The 18,660-nt window shown below is 45.6% G+C and overlaps 1 protein-coding gene across 2 annotated transcripts in view; it reads left to right on the top strand.

The window, feature by feature from the left end:
• Positions 1 to 18,660, top strand: part of drosha (drosha ribonuclease III) — a 146,999-nt gene that overhangs the window by 46,680 nt on the left and 81,659 nt on the right. For both annotated transcript variants that reach the window (XM_041861997.2, XM_041861996.2), the window contains exon 22: positions 3,016 to 3,118. In XM_041861997.2, the coding sequence (XP_041717931.2) occupies positions 3,016 to 3,118 (103 nt within the window). The remainder of the gene's footprint in view (positions 1 to 3,015; positions 3,119 to 18,660) is intronic.

Below are 18,660 nucleotides of genomic sequence, written 5' to 3'. Positions count from 1 at the left end.
TGTACCGTCAAATCTTGGGTGAGAACCTCCTTCCATCATCCAGGGCATTGACAATGGGTCGTGGATGTGTATTCCAGCATGACAATGACCCAAAACACACAGCCAAAGCAACAAAGGAGTGGCTCAAGAAGAAGCATATTAAGATCCTTGAGTGGCCTAGCCAGTCTCCAGACCTTAATCCCATAGAAAATCTGTGGAGGGAGCTGAAGGTTCGAGTTGCCAAACGTCAGCCTCAACCTTAATGACTTGGAGAAGATCTGCAAAGAGGAGTGGAACAAATTCCCTCCTGAAATGTGTGCAAACCTGGTGGCCAACTACAAGAAACGTCTGACCTCTGTGATTGCCAACAAGGGTTTTGCCACCAAGTACTAAGTCATGTTTACAGAGGGGTCAAATACTTATTTCCCTCATTAAAATGCAAATCAATTTATAACATTTTTGACATGCGTTTTTCTGGATTTTTGTGTTGTTATTCTGTCTCTCACTGTTCAAATAAACCTACCATTAAAATTATAGACTCATCATGTCTTTGTCAGTGGGCAAACTTACAAAATCAGCAGGGGATCAAATACTTTTTCCCTCACTGTAAGACTGTAAAAATACCAGCAAATCAGCTCCAAGTGATTTTAGTTATGGATATCTGTTCCAAAATATTGCCACGCCTAATAGAGAGCTCTATGTGGTCGTATACAAATATCAGCAAGGTTTGAAATTATTATGTTTTAGACAAATATATCTGTTTGATCTTGTTGCTGTCAATGTTTTGTCCTCAAATACTTTGTAATTGGCCGTGTTCGAGTGCATCAAAACCGTGATGTATCCTGCGTAAATTGTGACCGACTGAATGATCTACAAATAATATTGAGTAGTTATTTATGATGCAAGATGATTTGTAGATTCGACTTTAAAGTCGGCTGCAATGTCGAACGCGCCCATTATGTTCCGGCCCCCTGACCATCCGCTCAAGAAAAAATCGGCACCAAGCTGAATCTAGTTGATGATCCCTGATGTACGGAATAGGGTGCCATTTCAAACAAGACTATGCTACTCTAAAGGTCACAGAGTGTGGATATGAGCACCAATAAGAGAGTGTTCACTACAAAGATAGATAGAAACCTGTTTCTTTTTGTTTCTGCCTCTCCTTTATAACTTTCTGGTAAAGGTACACAGGGGAGAAGAGTAATTTTGTCTCCATCTTCCCCCCTGCCACCCCGCTCTCCATCTCTCTTTTTGTCTCTCTCTCTTTCAATTCTCGCTTCTTTCTGTAATTAGAGTTAAAAGGTTGTTGTTCCTCAGGTCTAGTATTAGTGTTGCCGTTCCCTAGGGACCGTTCCCAACTTCCCCCTCTCCGTGAGGCCACTCTCCTATAGCAGCAGATTATTACCAAGCACACACACACACACACACACACACACACACACACCTACCTCTCGGCCCCTCTCCTGTGGCAACAACGTATTGCCAAAAACATGCCAAACACGCCTGCCTGTTGTTGGAGAAAGAACACTAATCATCCCATGATGTGGAGAAAAGCAATTAAATCTTTAATCTTTCATGTCGCTCCCCCCTGAATACCAAGATGCAGCTGCCTGGTTCGTATTAGCGCTAACTCTGGGTATATGCATCCCAAGTTGCACCCAATACCCCTATATAGTGCACTACTTTTGACCAGATCTCTATTGGTCCTGGTCAAATGTGGTGCACTACTTAGGGTAATAGGGTGCTATTTGGGACACAACCTCACTTTGGCTTGTTTCAATTTGCCGCTCACGGGAAAATGAGTGTGATACAAAATGCAACGGTTGCCAAGTTGTTTACCAGTTCTTCTTAAGCCGGCCACACATCTACTCCGTCTCTGCACAAGAACACTTGTAATTATCTCTTGAAAAATATTTTCAGAAAGCGACAGGCGTAAGCCGACACTTCAGTTGTAAAACTTGAAAGTCGAACAGCAAGGTCCCTGTAAATTAGTTAGGCCTAGCATTTAATTAAAAAAAATCCCTTCCAAATTCAAAATTAATTATCACATTAATGTTTCTAATTAATGAATGCTCTGAAGTTGTTAATTCATAGTCATGTATTTTAAATAAATCAATTTCGTAAAGTAGCTACATTGCTATTACTGCAAACAATACTTGATATCAACTGGAAAATAAGACTGGACAGATTGTTAATATAGAAACAAATGCACAGTTAATTTATTTTAGAAGATTTATAATATTTGAGATGAAAACAAACAAACATGACACTCTATTCCCGATTTAATGCACTCGATTTGATCAAGGCTCTGGTTTAAAAGTAGTGTACTATATAGGGAATAGGGTTCCATTTGGGACGCACACATTGTGTTTGAGATGTGCCAGGCTGGCAGCCAGTGACAGGCCTGTCTCTACCATGTCCCTCCCTACCCGATCCCTGTCCCGCCAGTAGAATGAAGGTCAGCCCTATGATTTATCTGTTTTTAGACATGATTATCTGTCCTGTGACTGTCCCCTCTCTTCCAAATGCTCCTGTCTGTTTGTGTTACGTCCCAAGTGGCACCTTATTCCCTATATAGTACACTACTTTTGACCAGGGACCACACACACTTCCTGCTGGGTACTCACTCCTCTCCTCTTGTCACATTGAGAGCTTACAGATCAGGGCACAGCGCAGGGCACATCTGGCCACATCGGTCTCTCTCTCCTACAGACTACAGACCTTTTAATGTAGTTGAATGCCACGCAGAACAGAACCTTTTCAACCCCAAAAAATCACCACCTGGCCCGTCGCTGTATCAGGTCAACATCAAAGTGGCCAGTGTGTAGTTATCAAAGACAAAATACCATCAGGTGAAACGGTTATCGTATAACAGCGATTGTGTTATATTAAGCTAGCCTGAAGCTAGTACTTTTCATACTGGGCTAGTAGAAAATGTGCCGAACTGGCCCACCAAGCCAGCGTATTGTTGTCTTTCCTAGTACTGCATGGCATGGATTGTGACTGTATGTGTTGGTATGTTTTGTGCTTTGCCAGAAACTGGAGCTGGATCGCTTCATGCTGTATGCCCACGGCCCAGACCTCTGTAGGGAGTCGGACCTGAGACATGCGATGGCCAACTGCTTTGAAGCACTCATAGGTGAGTGTATCTATGTGTGTGACTGTCTGTGTCTGTCTGTCTCTGTTAGCTATGTACCGTATCTACACTGAACAAAAATATAAACGCAACATGCAACAATTGCAAGGCTTTATTGAGTTACAGTTCATATAAGTAAATCGGTCAACTGAAATAAATAAATTAGGCCCTAATCTATGGATTTCACATGACTGGGAATACAGATATGCATCTGTTGGTCACAGATACCTTTAAAAAGAAAGTAGGGGCGTGGATCAGAAAACCAGTCAGTATCTGGTGTGACCATCATTTGACACATCTTCTTGGCATAGAGTTGATCAGGCTGTTGATTTGTACCTGTGGAATGTTGCCCCACTCCTCTTCAATGGCTATGTGAAGTTGCCGGATATTGGCGGGAACTCGAACACGCTGTCGTACACGTCGATCCAGAGCATCCCAAACCTGCTCAATGGGTGACATGTCTGGTGAGTATGCAGGCCATGGAAGAACTGGGACATTTTCAGCTTCCAGGAATTATGTACAGATCCTTGCGACATGGGGCCATGCATTATCATGCTGAAACATGAGGTGATGGCGGCAGATGAATGGCACGATAATGGGCCTCAGGACCTCGTCATGGTATCTCTGTGCATTCAAATTGCCATCGATAAAATACAATTGTGTTCGTTGTCCGTAGCTTATGCCTGCCCATACCATAACCCCACCGCCACCATGGGGCACTCTGTTCACAACATTTACATCAGCAAACCGCTCGCCCACACTACGCCATCTGCCATCTACCCGGTACAGTTGAAACCGGGATTCATCGGTGAAGAGCACACTTCTCCAGCGTGCCATTGGCCATCCAAGTTGAACATTTTCCCACTGAAGTCGGTTACGATGCCGTACTGCAGTCCGGTCAAGACCCTGGTGAGGACGACGAGCTTACAGATGAGCTTCCCTGAGACAATTTGTGTAGAAATTCTTTGGTTGTGCAAACGCACAGTTTCATCAGCTGTCCGGGTTGCTGGTCTCTGCCGGTCCCTTAGGTGAAGAAGCTGGATGTGGAGGGCTGGCGTGGTTACATGTGGTCTGCGGTTGTGAGGCCGGTTGGAAGTACTGGCAAATTTTCTAAAATGATGTTGTGGTAGAGAAATTAACATTCAATTCTCTGGTAACTGCTCTGGTTGACATTCCTGCAGTCAGCATGCCAATATAAACACAACATGTAAAGTGTTAGGCCCATGTTTCATGAGCTGAAATAAAAGATCCCAGAAATGTTTCATACGCACAAAAAGCTTATTTCTCTCAAATGTGTGCACAAATTTGTTTACCTCACTGTTAGTGAGCATTTATCCTTTGCCAAGATAATCCATCCACTTGACAGGTGTGGCATATCAAGAAGCTGATTAAACAGCATGATCATTACACAGGTGCACCTTGTGCTGGGGACAATAAAAGGCCACACTAAAATGTGCAGTTTTGAGGGAGCATGCAATTGTCATGCTTACTGCAGGAATGTCCAACAGAGCTTTTGTCAGAGAATGGAATGCTAATTTCTCTACCATAAACCACCTCCAACGTCATTTTAGAGAATTTGGCCGTACATACAACCGGCCTCACAACCGCGGACCACATGTAACCACGCCAGCCCAGGACCTCCACATCCAGCTTCTTCACCTGCGGGATCGTCTGATGAGGGGGAGGGGGGGTGCTGAGGAGTATTTCTGTCTGTAATAAAAACATTTTATGGGAAAAACTAATTCTGATTGGCTGGGCCTGGCTCCCCAGTGGCTGGGCCTGGCTCATCCCTTTTTTTCACTATTTTGTGTCTCTTTTGCTGTCTGCAATCTCACTGTAATAAGTGGTGAATAAACATGCTTGATGCCACAGAGGACCCATTAAGAGAGGGGCCTGGCTGTCAGAGGCTGAGAGGAGCCTCCCAGTGATGGTTTTGGATAGCTAACTCAAAATAGGCCCCTCATGCTGAGATGTACGCTGACAAGCGAGCGATCGCACATGAGCACTTGTGTTGAAATTGCTTGTCTTGATGTTCCTATTCTTTTGTGACACTTCTGTTTTAGCTCCAAGGGCTTCTGAATGCCCCCTTTACCCCCTTGTCTTGCTGTCTGTCTAGCTCTCTCTCTTTCTTTCTCTCTCTAAATTTTTCTTCCTCTCTGAGACAAACCCTGAATGGAGTAATGTCATTTCATCCTGATACAGTTGAAGTCGTAAGTTTACATACACTTAGGTTGGAGTCATTAAAACTCGTTTTTTTCAACCACTCCACAAATTTCTTGTTACAAACTATAGTTTTGGCAAGTCGGTTACGACATCTACTTTGTGCATGACACAAGTCATTTTTTCAACAATTGTTTACAGACAGATTATTTCACTTATAATTAATTGTATCACAATTCCAGTGGGTCAGAAGTTTACATACACTAACTTGACTGTGCCTTATAAACAGCTTGGGAAATTCCAGAAAATGATGTCATGGCTTTAGAAGCTTCTGATAGGCTAATTGACATCATTTGAGTCAATTGGAGGTGTGCCTGTGGATGCATTTCAAGGCCTACCTTCAAACTCAGTGCCTCTTTGCTTGACATCATGGGCAAATCAAAATAAATCAGCCAAGACCTCAGAAAAAGAATTGTGGTTCTCCACAAGTCTGGTTCATCCTTGGGAGCAATTTCCAAACGCCTGAAGGTACCATTTTCATCTGTACAAACAATAGTACGCAAGTATAAACACCATGGGACCACGCAGCTGTCATACCGCTCAGGAAGGAGATGCGTTCTGTCTCCTAGAGATGAACATACTTTGGTGCGAAAAGTGCAAATCAATCCCAGAACAACAGCAAAGGACCTTGTGAAGATGCTGCAGGAAACAGGTACAAAAGTATCTATATGCACAGTAAAACGAGTCCTATATCGACATAACCTGAAAGGCCGCTCAGCAAGGAAGAAGCCACTGCTCAAAAACAACCATAAAAAAAGCCAGACTACGGTTTGCAACTGCACATGGGGACAAAGATCGTACTTTTTGGAGAAATGTCCTCTGGTCTGATGAAACAAAAATAGAACTGTTGACCATCGTTGTCTCCTGAGTGGCGCAGTGGTCTAAGGCACTGCATCGCAGTGCTAACTGTGCCACTAGAGATCCTGGTTCGAATCCAGGCTCTGTCGCAGCCGGCCGCGACCGGGAGACTCATGGGCGGCGCACAATTGGCCCAGCGTTGTCCAGGGTAGGGGAGGGAATGGCCGGCAGGGATGTAGCTCAGTTGATAGAGCATGGCGTTTGCAACGGCAGGGTTGTGGGTTCGTTTCCCACGGGGGGCCAGTATAAAAAAATATGTATTCACTAACTGTAAGTCGCTCTGGATAAGAGCGTCTGCTAAATGACTAAAATGTAAATGTAAAATGTAAATGTTATGTTTGGAGGAAAAAGGGGGTTTGATCCCCGGGACCACCCATACACAAAAAAAATGTATGCACGCACGACTGTAAGTCGCTTTGGATAAAAGCATCTGCTAAATGGCATATTATTATTATTATTATTATAATCAAATAAAGTGGTGATCCTAACTGACCTAAGACAGGGAATTTTTACTAGGATTAAATGTCCGTTTTTAAATGTATTTGGCTAAGGTGTATGTAAACTTCCGACTTCAACTGTATCTGTTCCACAGGAAACGTGTATAACACACAGCAGCTCCCACTGTAACATACTCACACTTACTCACTCAAGCACACACACACATGATCAAACATCCCAGAGAACAAGTTGCTTTTCTTCTTTAGATGCATCATCCATTTTGGAACGTACAATTTTTAGACATCACTGATCTTTCCCGTGCCCCCTCTTATTATCACACTTAATTCAGATATGTTTCTCAAATCTGTAATGTGTCCTTTTGTAAGAAGAAATATGTAATCTGACATCTGTCTTTGAAGAGCGTAGCGAGGAGCGGATGGCTTTAAGGGGTTGTTGGATGTGTTTGGTGACCCTTGTTTTATTTGTTTATGCGCCGCGGCGACCCTTGAACCCTGGCTATGCAGCAAGTTGTCGGAAGCAGCAGATAACCTCCTACTTTGCATGGACAGACTGACTCTCCTGTCTTGCTGTGGCACACACAAACACACTGTCTATTTCGGCTAACCTTGAGGCAGGGCCACTTTGTGCCGGGGAGCGAGAGAGGGAGAGGAATGAAAGAATGGCGGGAGGGAGGGGTGGAAGTAGAGGGTGAGGGGTGGAAAGGCAAAGTGGAATCTGCAATGCAAATGGTAGCCTGCAACCCTACATTATTCAAAATGTTAAATGGAAAATTGAGCTTTTTTTTTTTATCTCATCATTAACTTCCGTTCTCATTGTTCGCCTTTACATTCTCCTTTCTCGTTCTCTCTTTACCTATCGTCATGGAAACAAAATACTTTATCCCTCAGTCTATACGGTGGGGCTGCGGCACGTCTTCCCTCCTCTCTTTCCCCCGCCCTCCTCTACCCCCTCTCTCGAAGGTTTTGACTGATTAGCCCCCTTGTCTTCCTTCCATCCTATAGAAATGTTTCAAAAGTGGAAAGAATTGAAAAGAAGAAAGGAGCGCCGTTCTGTTTTATGGTCCTAATTTCCTTGTACAGTTGATCTGTGGATTATAGTGTGCCAGCAGCCGCCAGGCAACGCCGCGATGCAGATGATGGGTCATTGTGAGGCCCCCTCTTCTCTCTCTTTGCTCTAGTCTCTAAGCTCTTCCTATTAAAATAGAGGAGGGAAAAGGATTATCTTTCAGTGGTCTGAATATCAGACTTACACAATATAGAGACTGTATTCACTGAGTGAGAACAGCTCCATTGTTAATTGCTGCGGATGATAGTTCTCTGTGCTGCTCTTCTTTCTCTCTCTATCTTTCTCTCGCTTTCCCCCTCAACCCCTTTTAGTTTGGAATAGTTAAGATGTTTGATGACGAAATGTAATCAGCAGCGACGGCGGTGGCAAAGTTTCATAATTTTCTTTTGTTTGGTTTATTTTGTCGTTAATGTGCCTCCTCTTTTTGTGCCCGTTGGGTGGCCAGGCCGGAGCAAAATGGAGCGGAGGAGAGAGGGAAAAACTGCTTTATTTGTATTTGATGGATTAGAGCCAATGCTTATTTGAATAATTCATTTGAAGTTATTAATGTGGCTGTCAGGCACTGATATTTGGAGCCCTGGACCCTGTTTATTGGTCACTGAAAGGGCCTCTGGGTATTACATGTTTTCCCCCTAAAGATAACTGTAGCATACATCTGGAAAGGAAGTGGTCCTGTGTGGCTCAGTCGGTAGGGCATGTGCTTGCAATGCCAAGGGTTGTGGGTTTGATTCCCGCTGGGGCCACCTTAAGTAAAATGTATGCACATGTGACTGTAAGTCGCATAATAGCATCTGCTAAATGGCATACAGTGCCTTGCAAAAGTATTCATCCCCCTTGGCGTTTTTCCTATTTTGCTGCATTACAACCTGTAATTTAAATGGATTTTTATTTGGATTTCATGTAATGGACATACGCAAAATAGTCCAAATTGGTGAAGGAAGTCTCGAGGTTTTGCTCGCCTGAGGTAGAGTATCTTATGATAAGCTGTAGACCACACTATTTACCAAGAGAGTTTTCATCTATATTTTTCATAGCTGTCTATTTACCACCACAAACCAATGCTGGCATTAAGATTGCACTGAATGAGTTGTACAAGGCCATAAATCAACAGGAAAACGCTCATCCAGATGCAGCGCTCCTAGTGGCCGCGGACTTTAATGCAGGAAATCCGTTCTACCTAATTTCTACCAGCATGTTAAATGTGCAACCAGAGGAAAAAAAACTCCAGACAACCTTTACTCCACACACAGAGACGCATACAAAGCTCTACCTCGCCCTCCATTTGGCAAATCTGACCATAACTCTATCCTCCTGATTCCTGCTTATAAGCAAAAACTAAAGCAGGAAGCACCAGTGACTCGGTTAATAAAAAAGTGGTCAGATGACGCAGATGCTAAGCTACAGGACTGTTTTGCTAGCACAGACTGGAACATGTTCCGGGATTCTTCAGACAGCATTGAGGAGTACACCACATCAGTCACTGGCTTCATCAATAAGTGCATCGATGATGTCGTCCCACAGTGACCGTACGTACATACCCCAACCAGAAGCCATGGATTACAGGAAACATCCGCACTGAGCTAAAGGGTAGAGCTGCCGCTTTCAAGGAACGGGACTCTAACCCGGACGCTTATAAGAAATCCCGCTATGACCACCGACGAACCATCAAACAGGCAAAGAGTCAATACAGGACTAAGATTGAATCGTACTACACTGGCTCTGACGCTCGTCGGATGTGGCAGACGAGCTAAACAGACGAGCTAAACCACTTCTATGCTCGCTTCGAGGCAAGCAACACTGAAGCATGCATGAGAGCACCAGCTGTTCCGGATGACTATGTGATCACGCTCTCCGTAGCCGATGTGAGTAAGACTTTTAAGCAGGTCAACATTCACAAGGCCGCAGGGCCAGACGGATTACCAGGACGTGTACTCCGAGCATGTGCTGACCAACTGGCAAGTGTCTTCACTGACATTTTCAACATGTCCCTGACTGAGTCTGTAATACCAACATGTTTCAAGCAGACCACCATAGTCCCCGTGCCCAAGGACTCTAAGATAACCTGCCTAAATGACTACCGACCCGTAGCACTGACGTCTGTAGCCATGAAGTGCTTTAAAATGCTGGTCATGGCTCACATCAACAGCAGTATCCCAGAAACCCTAGACCCACTCCAATTTGCATACCGCCCCAACAGATCCACAGATGATGCAATCTCTTTTGCACTCCACACTGCCCTTTCCCACCTGGACAAGAGGAACACCTACGTGTGAATGCTATTCATTGACTACAGCTCAACATTCAACACCATAGTGCCCTCTAAGCTCATCACTAAGCTAAGGATCATGGGACTAAACACCTCCCTCTGCAACTGGATCCTGGACTTCCTGACGGGCCGCCCCCAGGTGGTAAGGGTAGGTAACAACACATCTGCCACACTGATCCTCAACACGGGGCCCTCAGGGGTGCGTGCTCAGTCCCCTCCTGTACTCTCTGTTCACCCATGACTGCATGGCCAGGCACGACTCCAACACCATCATTAAGTTTGCCGACGACACAACAGTGGTAGGCCTGATCACCGACAACGATGAGACAGCCTATAGGGAGGAGGTCAGAGACCTTGCCGTGTGGTGCCAGGACAACAACCTCTCCCTCAACGTGACCAAGACAAAGGAGATGATTGTGGACTACAGGAAAAAAAAGAGGACTGAGCACGCCCCCATTCTCATCGACGGGGCTGTAGTGGAACAGGTTGAGAGCTTCAAGTTCCTTGGTGTCCACATCACCAACGAACTATCATGGTCCAAACACACCAAGACAGTCGTGAAGAGGGCACGACAAAGCCTATTCCCCCTCAGGAGACTGAGGAGATTTGGCATGGGTCCTCAGATCCTCAAAAAATTTATACAGCTGCACCATCGAGAGCATCCTGACTGGTTGCATCACCGCCTGGTATGCCAACTGCTTGGCCTCCGACCGCAAGGCACTACAGAGGGTAGTGCGTACGGCCCAGTTCATCACTGGGGCCAAGCTTCCTGCCATCCAGGACCTCTATGCCAGGCGGTGTCAGAGAAAGGCCCTCAAAATTGTCAAAGACTCCAGCCACCCTAGTCATAGACTGTTCTCTCTGCTACCGCACGGCAAGCGGTACCGGAGTGCCAAGTCTAGGTCCAAAAGACTTCTCAACAGCTTCTACCCCCAAGCCATAAGACTCCTGAACAGCTAATCATGGCTACCCGGACTATTTGCACTGCCCCCCCACCCCATCCTTTTTACGCTGCTGCCACTCTGTTAATTATTTATGCATAGTCACTTTAACTCTACCCACATGTACATATTACCTCAACTACCTCAACTAGCCGGTGCCCCCGCACATTGACTCTGCAACGGTACCCCCCTGTATATATAGCCTCCCTACTGTCACTTTATTTTACTTCTGCTCTTTTTTCTCTCAACACTTGTTTTGTTGTTGTTTTATTTTTACTTTTTTTGTTAAAAATAAATGCACTGTTGGTTAAGGGCTGTAAGCAAGCATTTCACTGTAATGTCTGCACCTGTTGTATTCGGCGCATGTGACCAATAAAATTTGATTTGATTTGAAGTGAAATGTAAAAAATCCTGGGCAGTAGGAAGGCTACATCACTGGTTTCACTATGGAGTACCAAATAGCCGTCTGGGGCTCAAATCAATTTTTATTTGGCACATGCTTCGTAAGCAACTGCTGTAAACTAACAGTGAAATGTTTACTTACGGGCTTTTCCCTACAATGCAGAGAGAAACAAATATAAATAATCAATAAATAATAACACAAGGAATACATTCTGGATCTCTTTTCCTGAGATCCACAAAGTGAAGTCAAGAATAACTATACTGACTGATCTCTAGCTCAATGGAGAGTGTTCTCCATAAGTCGTCTTGGAGTGAACCCTGGAAACCTGTCCTCCTGTAGAACAGAGGAGCGGGGTGGTTAGGGTTCCCCTGACCTGTACAGAGTAGCAGTGCCCTCTGGCAGGAAACCGGAGCGCCGCATACTCTAAAATCTAATAAAATCTTATTTGTCTCATGCTTCGTAAACAACAGGAGTAGACCAGGGCTCTCCAACCCTGTTCCTGGAGAGCTACCCTCATGTAGGTTCTCTCCAACCCCAGTTGTAACTAACCTGATTTCAACTGATCAACCAGCTAATTATTACAATCAGCTGGGATGGATTAGGGTTGGAGTGAAAACCTACAGGACAGTTACTCTCTAGGAACAGGGTTGGAGACCCCTGGTGTAGACTAACAGAGAAATGCTTACTTGCGGCTTATTTTCCAACAATGCAGAGTTAAATATAAATATTTTTAAATATATATATATATTGTGACACAAGGTATAACAAATAACAATAAAGAGTAAAAAATACAATGACTATATACAGGGAGTACCGAGTCAATGTGCAGGGGTGTGTGGTAATTGAGGTAGCAATGTACATACAGGAAGGGGTAAAGTGACTAGACAACAGGATAGATAATAGACTGAGCTGTAGCAGCAGCATATATGGAGCGGTTGCAGAAGCGTGTGTCGTCAGTATGCATGTGTTCGCATGTTATGTGTGGGCGTATGTAGTGTGTGTTGGTGTGTAAGTATGTGTGGGTAGAGTCCGTGCAAGAGAGTTAGTAAACAAAAAAGGGTCTATGCAGGTAGTCCGGGTAGCCATTTAATTAACTATTTAGCAGTCTTGTTTAGCAGTCTTATGGCTTGAGGGTAGAAGCTGTTCAGGGTCCTGTTGGTTTCAGACTTGGTGCACTGGTGCCGCTTGCCATGCGGTAGCAGAGAACAGTCTATGGCTTGGGTGGCTGGAGTCAGACAATTTTTTGGGCCTTCCTCTGACACCACCTGGTATAGAGGTCCTGGATGGCAGGGAGCTTGGCCCCAGTGATGTACTGGGCCGTACTCACCACCCTCTGTAGCGCATTGTGGTTGGGTGCCTTGCAGTTACCATACCAAGCGCTGATGCAACCAGTCAAGATGCTCTCAATGATGCAGCTGTAGAACCTATTGAGGATTTGAGAGCCCCTGACAAATCTTTTCAGCCTCCTGAGGGGAAGGAGGTGCCTTTGTGCCCTCTTCAAAACTGTGTGGGTGCGGACCATGTTAATTCCTTAGTGATGTGGACACAAGAAACTTGAAGCTCTCGACCCGCTTCACTACAGCCCCATCGACGTGGATAGGGGCGTGCTCACCCCTCAGTTTCCTCTAGTCCAAGATCAGCTCCTTTGTGTTGCTGACGTTGAGGGAGAGGTTGTTGTCCTCGTCACGCAGTGAGCTGCTGCACAGATTAAAAAAAAAAAAAAAAAACTTTTGCGTAACCTAGCACTGCTACAGAAATTCTGCGAGGGGAAGGAGTATCAACCGTTAAACCCAAAGAGAGAGGGGGTAGGGCAGAGAGCCGTAGGAGGGATAGAAAGGCGGATCCTTGCTGCAGCGTAAGACTGCGTCGCTACAGGTTTGGCCTGGTTCAAGGGCCTAGCCTGAGTCTTAGCAGACTGCTATGTCGCTGGGAACCTCAGTCTCCCAAAGCCAGCTTGTTGCCCCCTCCCAGCTGTGAGGCTGGGGCGAGATGCAGGAACCAACGGGCTGCCACGGGGCCTGGGTCTGCGGGGCAGGCAGAAGTTAAAGGCTTCACCTTCCTTTTTGCACGTCACACTTCTGCCGCATGGCGGTGAACATCTCCTTGGGTGTGACAGGGGCATCCAGGAGGTCCACTTTCTGTTTGTCTGTTAAGCTAGATAAGCTCTGCCAAAGTGCCCTTTCTCCCACCACCACTAGGCTCATGGTTCCACCACAGCTTTGGATGGCGCTACGGGAGGAACGGACGCACAGGTCTGTAAGCATACAGATTTCCCAAGCATCTGGGTCTTTGGTCTCTGAGTCCAGTTGCTTCCCCACCTCCTCCAGTAACTCAGCCTGATAAACCAACAATAGAGGTCACATTCAGGGCTCTAATCACTTTGGCTGAGGCTTTGTACATTTTCTGAAAAACAGAAGCATTAAAGCGTTTCGCCTTTCCAGGGAGTGAAGTGCTGGTGTCGTTAGTGACACGGCGCAAGGGGCTGAGGTGGTGAGCCAGTGACGACTCCACCATGGGAGGGTTACAAACCCGGATTCCTCCATGTTGTGCATTGCCAGGCTCGGGGTACCCTTAGCAAGAATCCTGCTAGTAAGGGATTTATCCCACAAGCTCTTGGCTTCCCTTAGCGGGGCTGTGTGGGACTGGAGTCTCTTCCCGTCGTACAGCACTCTTGACAGGCACTGAGCCCCTGCAGAAGACGGCCATGTCGAGTCAGGCCGTTGCCAGCCTGTAGACATGGAGCCAATAATTCCACTGGAGGAGTGGAAGCTCCACTGCTCTCGGTGCCGTCAGGTCTGTGGGCGGGAGAACGGGGTCGTCAGTCTCCAACTCCTGTGCTATCTCAAGGATTTCTGTGAGATTTATCATTCCCAAACTCGCCATCCCCTGACACTACGTCGTCAGATAGTGATGGGAGGGAGTCGAAGCTATCAATTACCTCGCCCCAGCTGCACTTGGTTGTGGGGAGCTGAGCCTCAGCTGTTGCCTTTGACTCGGAGGCAAGATGGGCTAATGAGAGAGAAGCACGTTTCAGCCTCCTCTTTACACCTGCTCTGTAAGCAGTCTGCAGTGCTCACAGGACTCCGGGTCCTCGAGCGCCTCCTGGGCATGTTCCCTACTCAAGCAATTAATGTATAGAGGGTGGGTATCTTTCCCCGCTATCATGGAGCCGCAAGCACAAGAACGTGGGGGATCGAGTGCTAGGCTCATCTTGGGACGGGATTGCAGTCGCCTGTTTTAAGAACAGCGTACAGACTGCGTAGGCTAGCTAGTTAGAAGCCTTGCGGCTTGTGACTAGCAAAAGAGTAGCCTGTGTTAACGGTCCACCAAGCTAACTAGTTAGGAGCCATGCGGCTAACATCAAGCAATATTGAGCACTGTATAACGCTATAGCCGTGGGTATGCATGTGAGGTTAGCTTGCCTTTCAGTAAGCAGAATCCTTGAAGCGTTGGCTAACTCAATAGCTAGCAGTGACACTACCTACCAACGGAGACAGAAGTAGAAATAGGAATTTCTACTCGAAAACAAAACCTTCCGCTTAGTACTCAACCTCTCAACATTGTCTGACGACCTATGCTCAGCAGCGATATCCTTCACGGTTCGCTTGTGAGCAGGCAACAGGTATCCAGTTGATATGAGGAGAGCTAGAGTAGTGACAGTCTTTGAAGAAGAGAGCGAGAAAGTCCACTCTGCCCGTCTATCTCCAACAGACACTTTTGATTGGTACTTCTGAGAGAATATGCAGTCCAAGAACCCCACGTGAGAGAAATCAAGTCACATTTTATTTGTCACATGCTTCGAAAAACAACAGGTCTGGACTAACAGTGAAATGCTTACTTACAGGTCCTTCCCAACAAAGCAGACAAAGAAAATAGAGAAATAATAGAAAACTAAAACACGTAATAATAAAAATAATTATAGATATACAATGAGTAATGATAACTTGCCTATTTACAAGGGGTACCAGTACAGAGTCGATATGCAGGGTCTGAGGTAATTGAGGTAGGTGTGTATATATAACTAGGAATAAAGTGACAGATCGTAAACAGTAGCAGCAGCGTATGTGATGAGTCAAAAAAGTTATTGCAAAAAGGGTCAATGCCGATAGTCCAGGTAGCTACACTACATTACCAAAAGTATGTGGACACCTGCTCGTCGAACATCTCATTCCAAAATCATGGGCATTAATATGGAGTTGGTCCCCCCTTTGCTGCTATAACAGCCTCCACTCTTCTGGGAAGGCTTTCCACTAGATGTTGGAACATTGCTGTGAGGACTACCTTCCATTCAGCCTCAAGCATTATTGAGGTCGGGCACTGATGTTGGGCGATTAGGCCTGACTCGCAGTCGGCCTTCCAATTCATCTCAAAGGTGTACGATGGGGTTGAGGTCAGTGCTCTTTGCAGGCCAGTCAAGCTCTTCCACGCCGATATCGACAGACCATTTCTGTATGGACCTTGCTTTGTGTACGGAGGCATTGTCATACTGAAACAGGAAAGGCCCTTCCCCAAACTGCTAAGCCATATGGAATTGTTTTAAGAAGGTCATACCAAGGATCATTTGGCTATTTGATTTAGAATAATATATATATAAAAAAATGGGTCTTACTGCTATTAGCCCATACAAACATATTGAATAACAGATTCAACACTTGGAACAACAGAGTCCCCAAGAAATATCAAAATGAAGTTTGTTCTGAGGTGTCTCCTATATCTGAGAGATATAAGAAAGATCAGGAAACAGTTTATTGTATTTTTTATTTATTTATTTAACCCCATATATTTGGCAATAAGCAGTCTCCATAGTTCTATTAATTTTTTCAACTTGTACCGGGGGACCTTCAGACGAGTCTTGTGAGGCCTGTGGGCGACCTAGAGCAACCAACATGTACATGTTTGTGAGAGTCTCACCTTTGCACTGAGGGGACATATTAGTTTGTAGCCCAAACGGTTTATACGCTACAGACAGAAGTACCAACTTCAGACGAGTCTCCTGGTACTTGTGGAGGTCGGTGATTAAAACGGTGAACACCATCGTGTCCGTGAGAGTTTTAAAGGCCAAACCGTTCGGAGGCTACAGACGATTTTATCAGAAGACCGATTTGGTGCATCGGTACTGCTTGACGTGTGGTAGCAGAGAGAACTGTATGACTTGGGTGGCTGGAGACTTTGCCAATTTTTAGGGCCTTTCTTTGACATCTTGATGTACTGAGCCACTACCCTCTGTAGCACCTTGCGGTCTGATGCCAAGCATACCATACCAAGCAGGTGATGCAGCCAGTCAAGATGCTCTCAGTGGTGCAGCTGCGTAACTTTTTGAGGATCTAATGGCCCATGCCAAATCTTTTCAGCCTCCTGAGGGGGAAGAGGCGTTGTCGTTCCCTCTTCATGACTGTGTTGGTGTGTTTGCACCATGATAGATCCTTAGTGATGTAGACACCGACGAACCTGAAGCTCTCGACCCGCTCCACTTCAGCCCTGTCGATGTAAATGGGAGCGTGCTTGGCCCTCCATTTCCTGTAGTCCAGGATCAGTTCCTTTGTCTTGCTGATGTTGAGGGAGAAGTTGTCCTGGCACCACACAGCCAGGTCTCTGACCTCCCCCCTATAGGCTGTCTCGTCGTCCGTGATCAGGCCTATCACCGTCGTGTTAATGATGGTGTTGGAGACGTACGTGGCCAAGCAGTCGGGACTGAAAAACAGGGGAGTACAGGAGGGGACCAAGCGCGGCACCCATGAGGGTATCGAAACAAATAATTGAAACAAATAATTGAAAGAGAACCTCCCTAGTCTTTGTGGTTGAATCTGTGCTTGAAATTCACTACTCAATTGAGGGAACTTACAGATAATTGAATGTGTGGGGTGCAGAGGTGGGGGAAGTCATACAATCACTGTTATTTAACACAGAATGAGTTTCGATTTGTTAAGCACATTTTTACTCCTGAATGTATATAGGCTTGCCATAACAAAGGGGTTGAATACTTGTTGACTCGCGTCATTTCAGCTTTTATTTTTTTATTAATTTGTTACAATTTCTAAAAACAAAATTTGACTTGTGTGTAGATCAGTGACACAATCTCAATTGAATCTGTTTTAAATTCAGGCTGTAACACAACAATGTGGAAAATGTCAAGGGGAGTGAATAGTTTCTGAAGGCATTGTATGTGTTCTGGCTTCACTAACTGCCTGTGTAGGAATATGAAGCTGAACAGTGACTCTGTGGGTTGTTCTGGCCAGGGCTGCAGCTTAGCCGATTTGGCCAGGTCATGGTGTATGCCAAGTGCAAGATGTTTTAGTAACATGTAATTGCTGACTGGGTTGGCTAGCTAGAGAGGCAGGCAGGTAGTAAGTGTTGGCTGGGTGTGTGGGCTGTTGAGCTGTGTCTGCTGCCTGGGTCTCGGACTGACTGGTTGCGTCCAAAATGGCACCCTATTCCCTACGTATGGCCATGGTCAAAAGTAGTGCGCTTTCCCACTTTCTTTCTCTCTGGTCAAATGTAGTGCACAATGTAGGGAATAGGGTGCTGTTTGGGACACAGGCTCTGTAAGTTGCAGAAGGCAGCACCCAGGCTGGTTAGGCGGACGATGGATGGAGCTGAGTTGACTGACTCCGTCTAATGATCGCTGCATGTTGTGCGATTGATCGTACCGCTGCAGGGCATTCTATCCACACACAGGATTCTTGTCAAAATGGTCTCCCTCATCTCTTTCTCTCTCTCGTTCTCTCTCTCGCTCTCTTTTTTTCTTTCTTTCTTTCTCTCTCGCTTTCTCTCAATCCCTCACTCAAATTATCTTCCTTTGTCATGTACCCGCTCTTTGATTGACATCAAATGTTTTTTTTAACCTGTTTCCTTCCCTTGAGGTTCCCACCCCTCCACTCCCCTATTCTTGGGAAAGTTGGAGAAATGCAATAAGAGGCAAAACTCGTGAGATGTCAACTTTCCATCCGTAGCTCGTGCTTCCTGTAACCTCTTGCTTCCAGTGAGTCTGTATCAGTGATGGCTCATCAAAACCCCAGGAAAAGCCCATAGCTGTTGAAATATAGCAAATGTTGTACAATCGATATCAATATGAAAGATGGCTGTAGAGAAAGAAAGCTGGCATAGAATCTTCAGAGGAACTATCTGCTGTGTAGGAGCATCTCCAGAGCTGTGGTCGATTCAAGATCAAACCACAAATCTCAGCAGAGAGGGATGATGACCCCCAGACGTTTTCACAATTTTGTTGTAGCCCTGAACTACCGCACCTGATTCAACTAATCACGGGCGTAATGGTTAGTTGAATCCCATGTGCTATCTCTGAAATAGGCCTAGGTGAAGTCGATCAAATACATGG

The sequence above is a fragment of the Coregonus clupeaformis genome, chromosome 34 (assembly GCF_020615455.1).
Source record: "Coregonus clupeaformis isolate EN_2021a chromosome 34, ASM2061545v1, whole genome shotgun sequence".
Taxonomy (NCBI): domain Eukaryota; kingdom Metazoa; phylum Chordata; class Actinopteri; order Salmoniformes; family Salmonidae; genus Coregonus; species Coregonus clupeaformis.
Note: the sequence above shows the minus strand (reverse complement) of the source record. Positions and strands in the feature narration are given on the sequence as shown.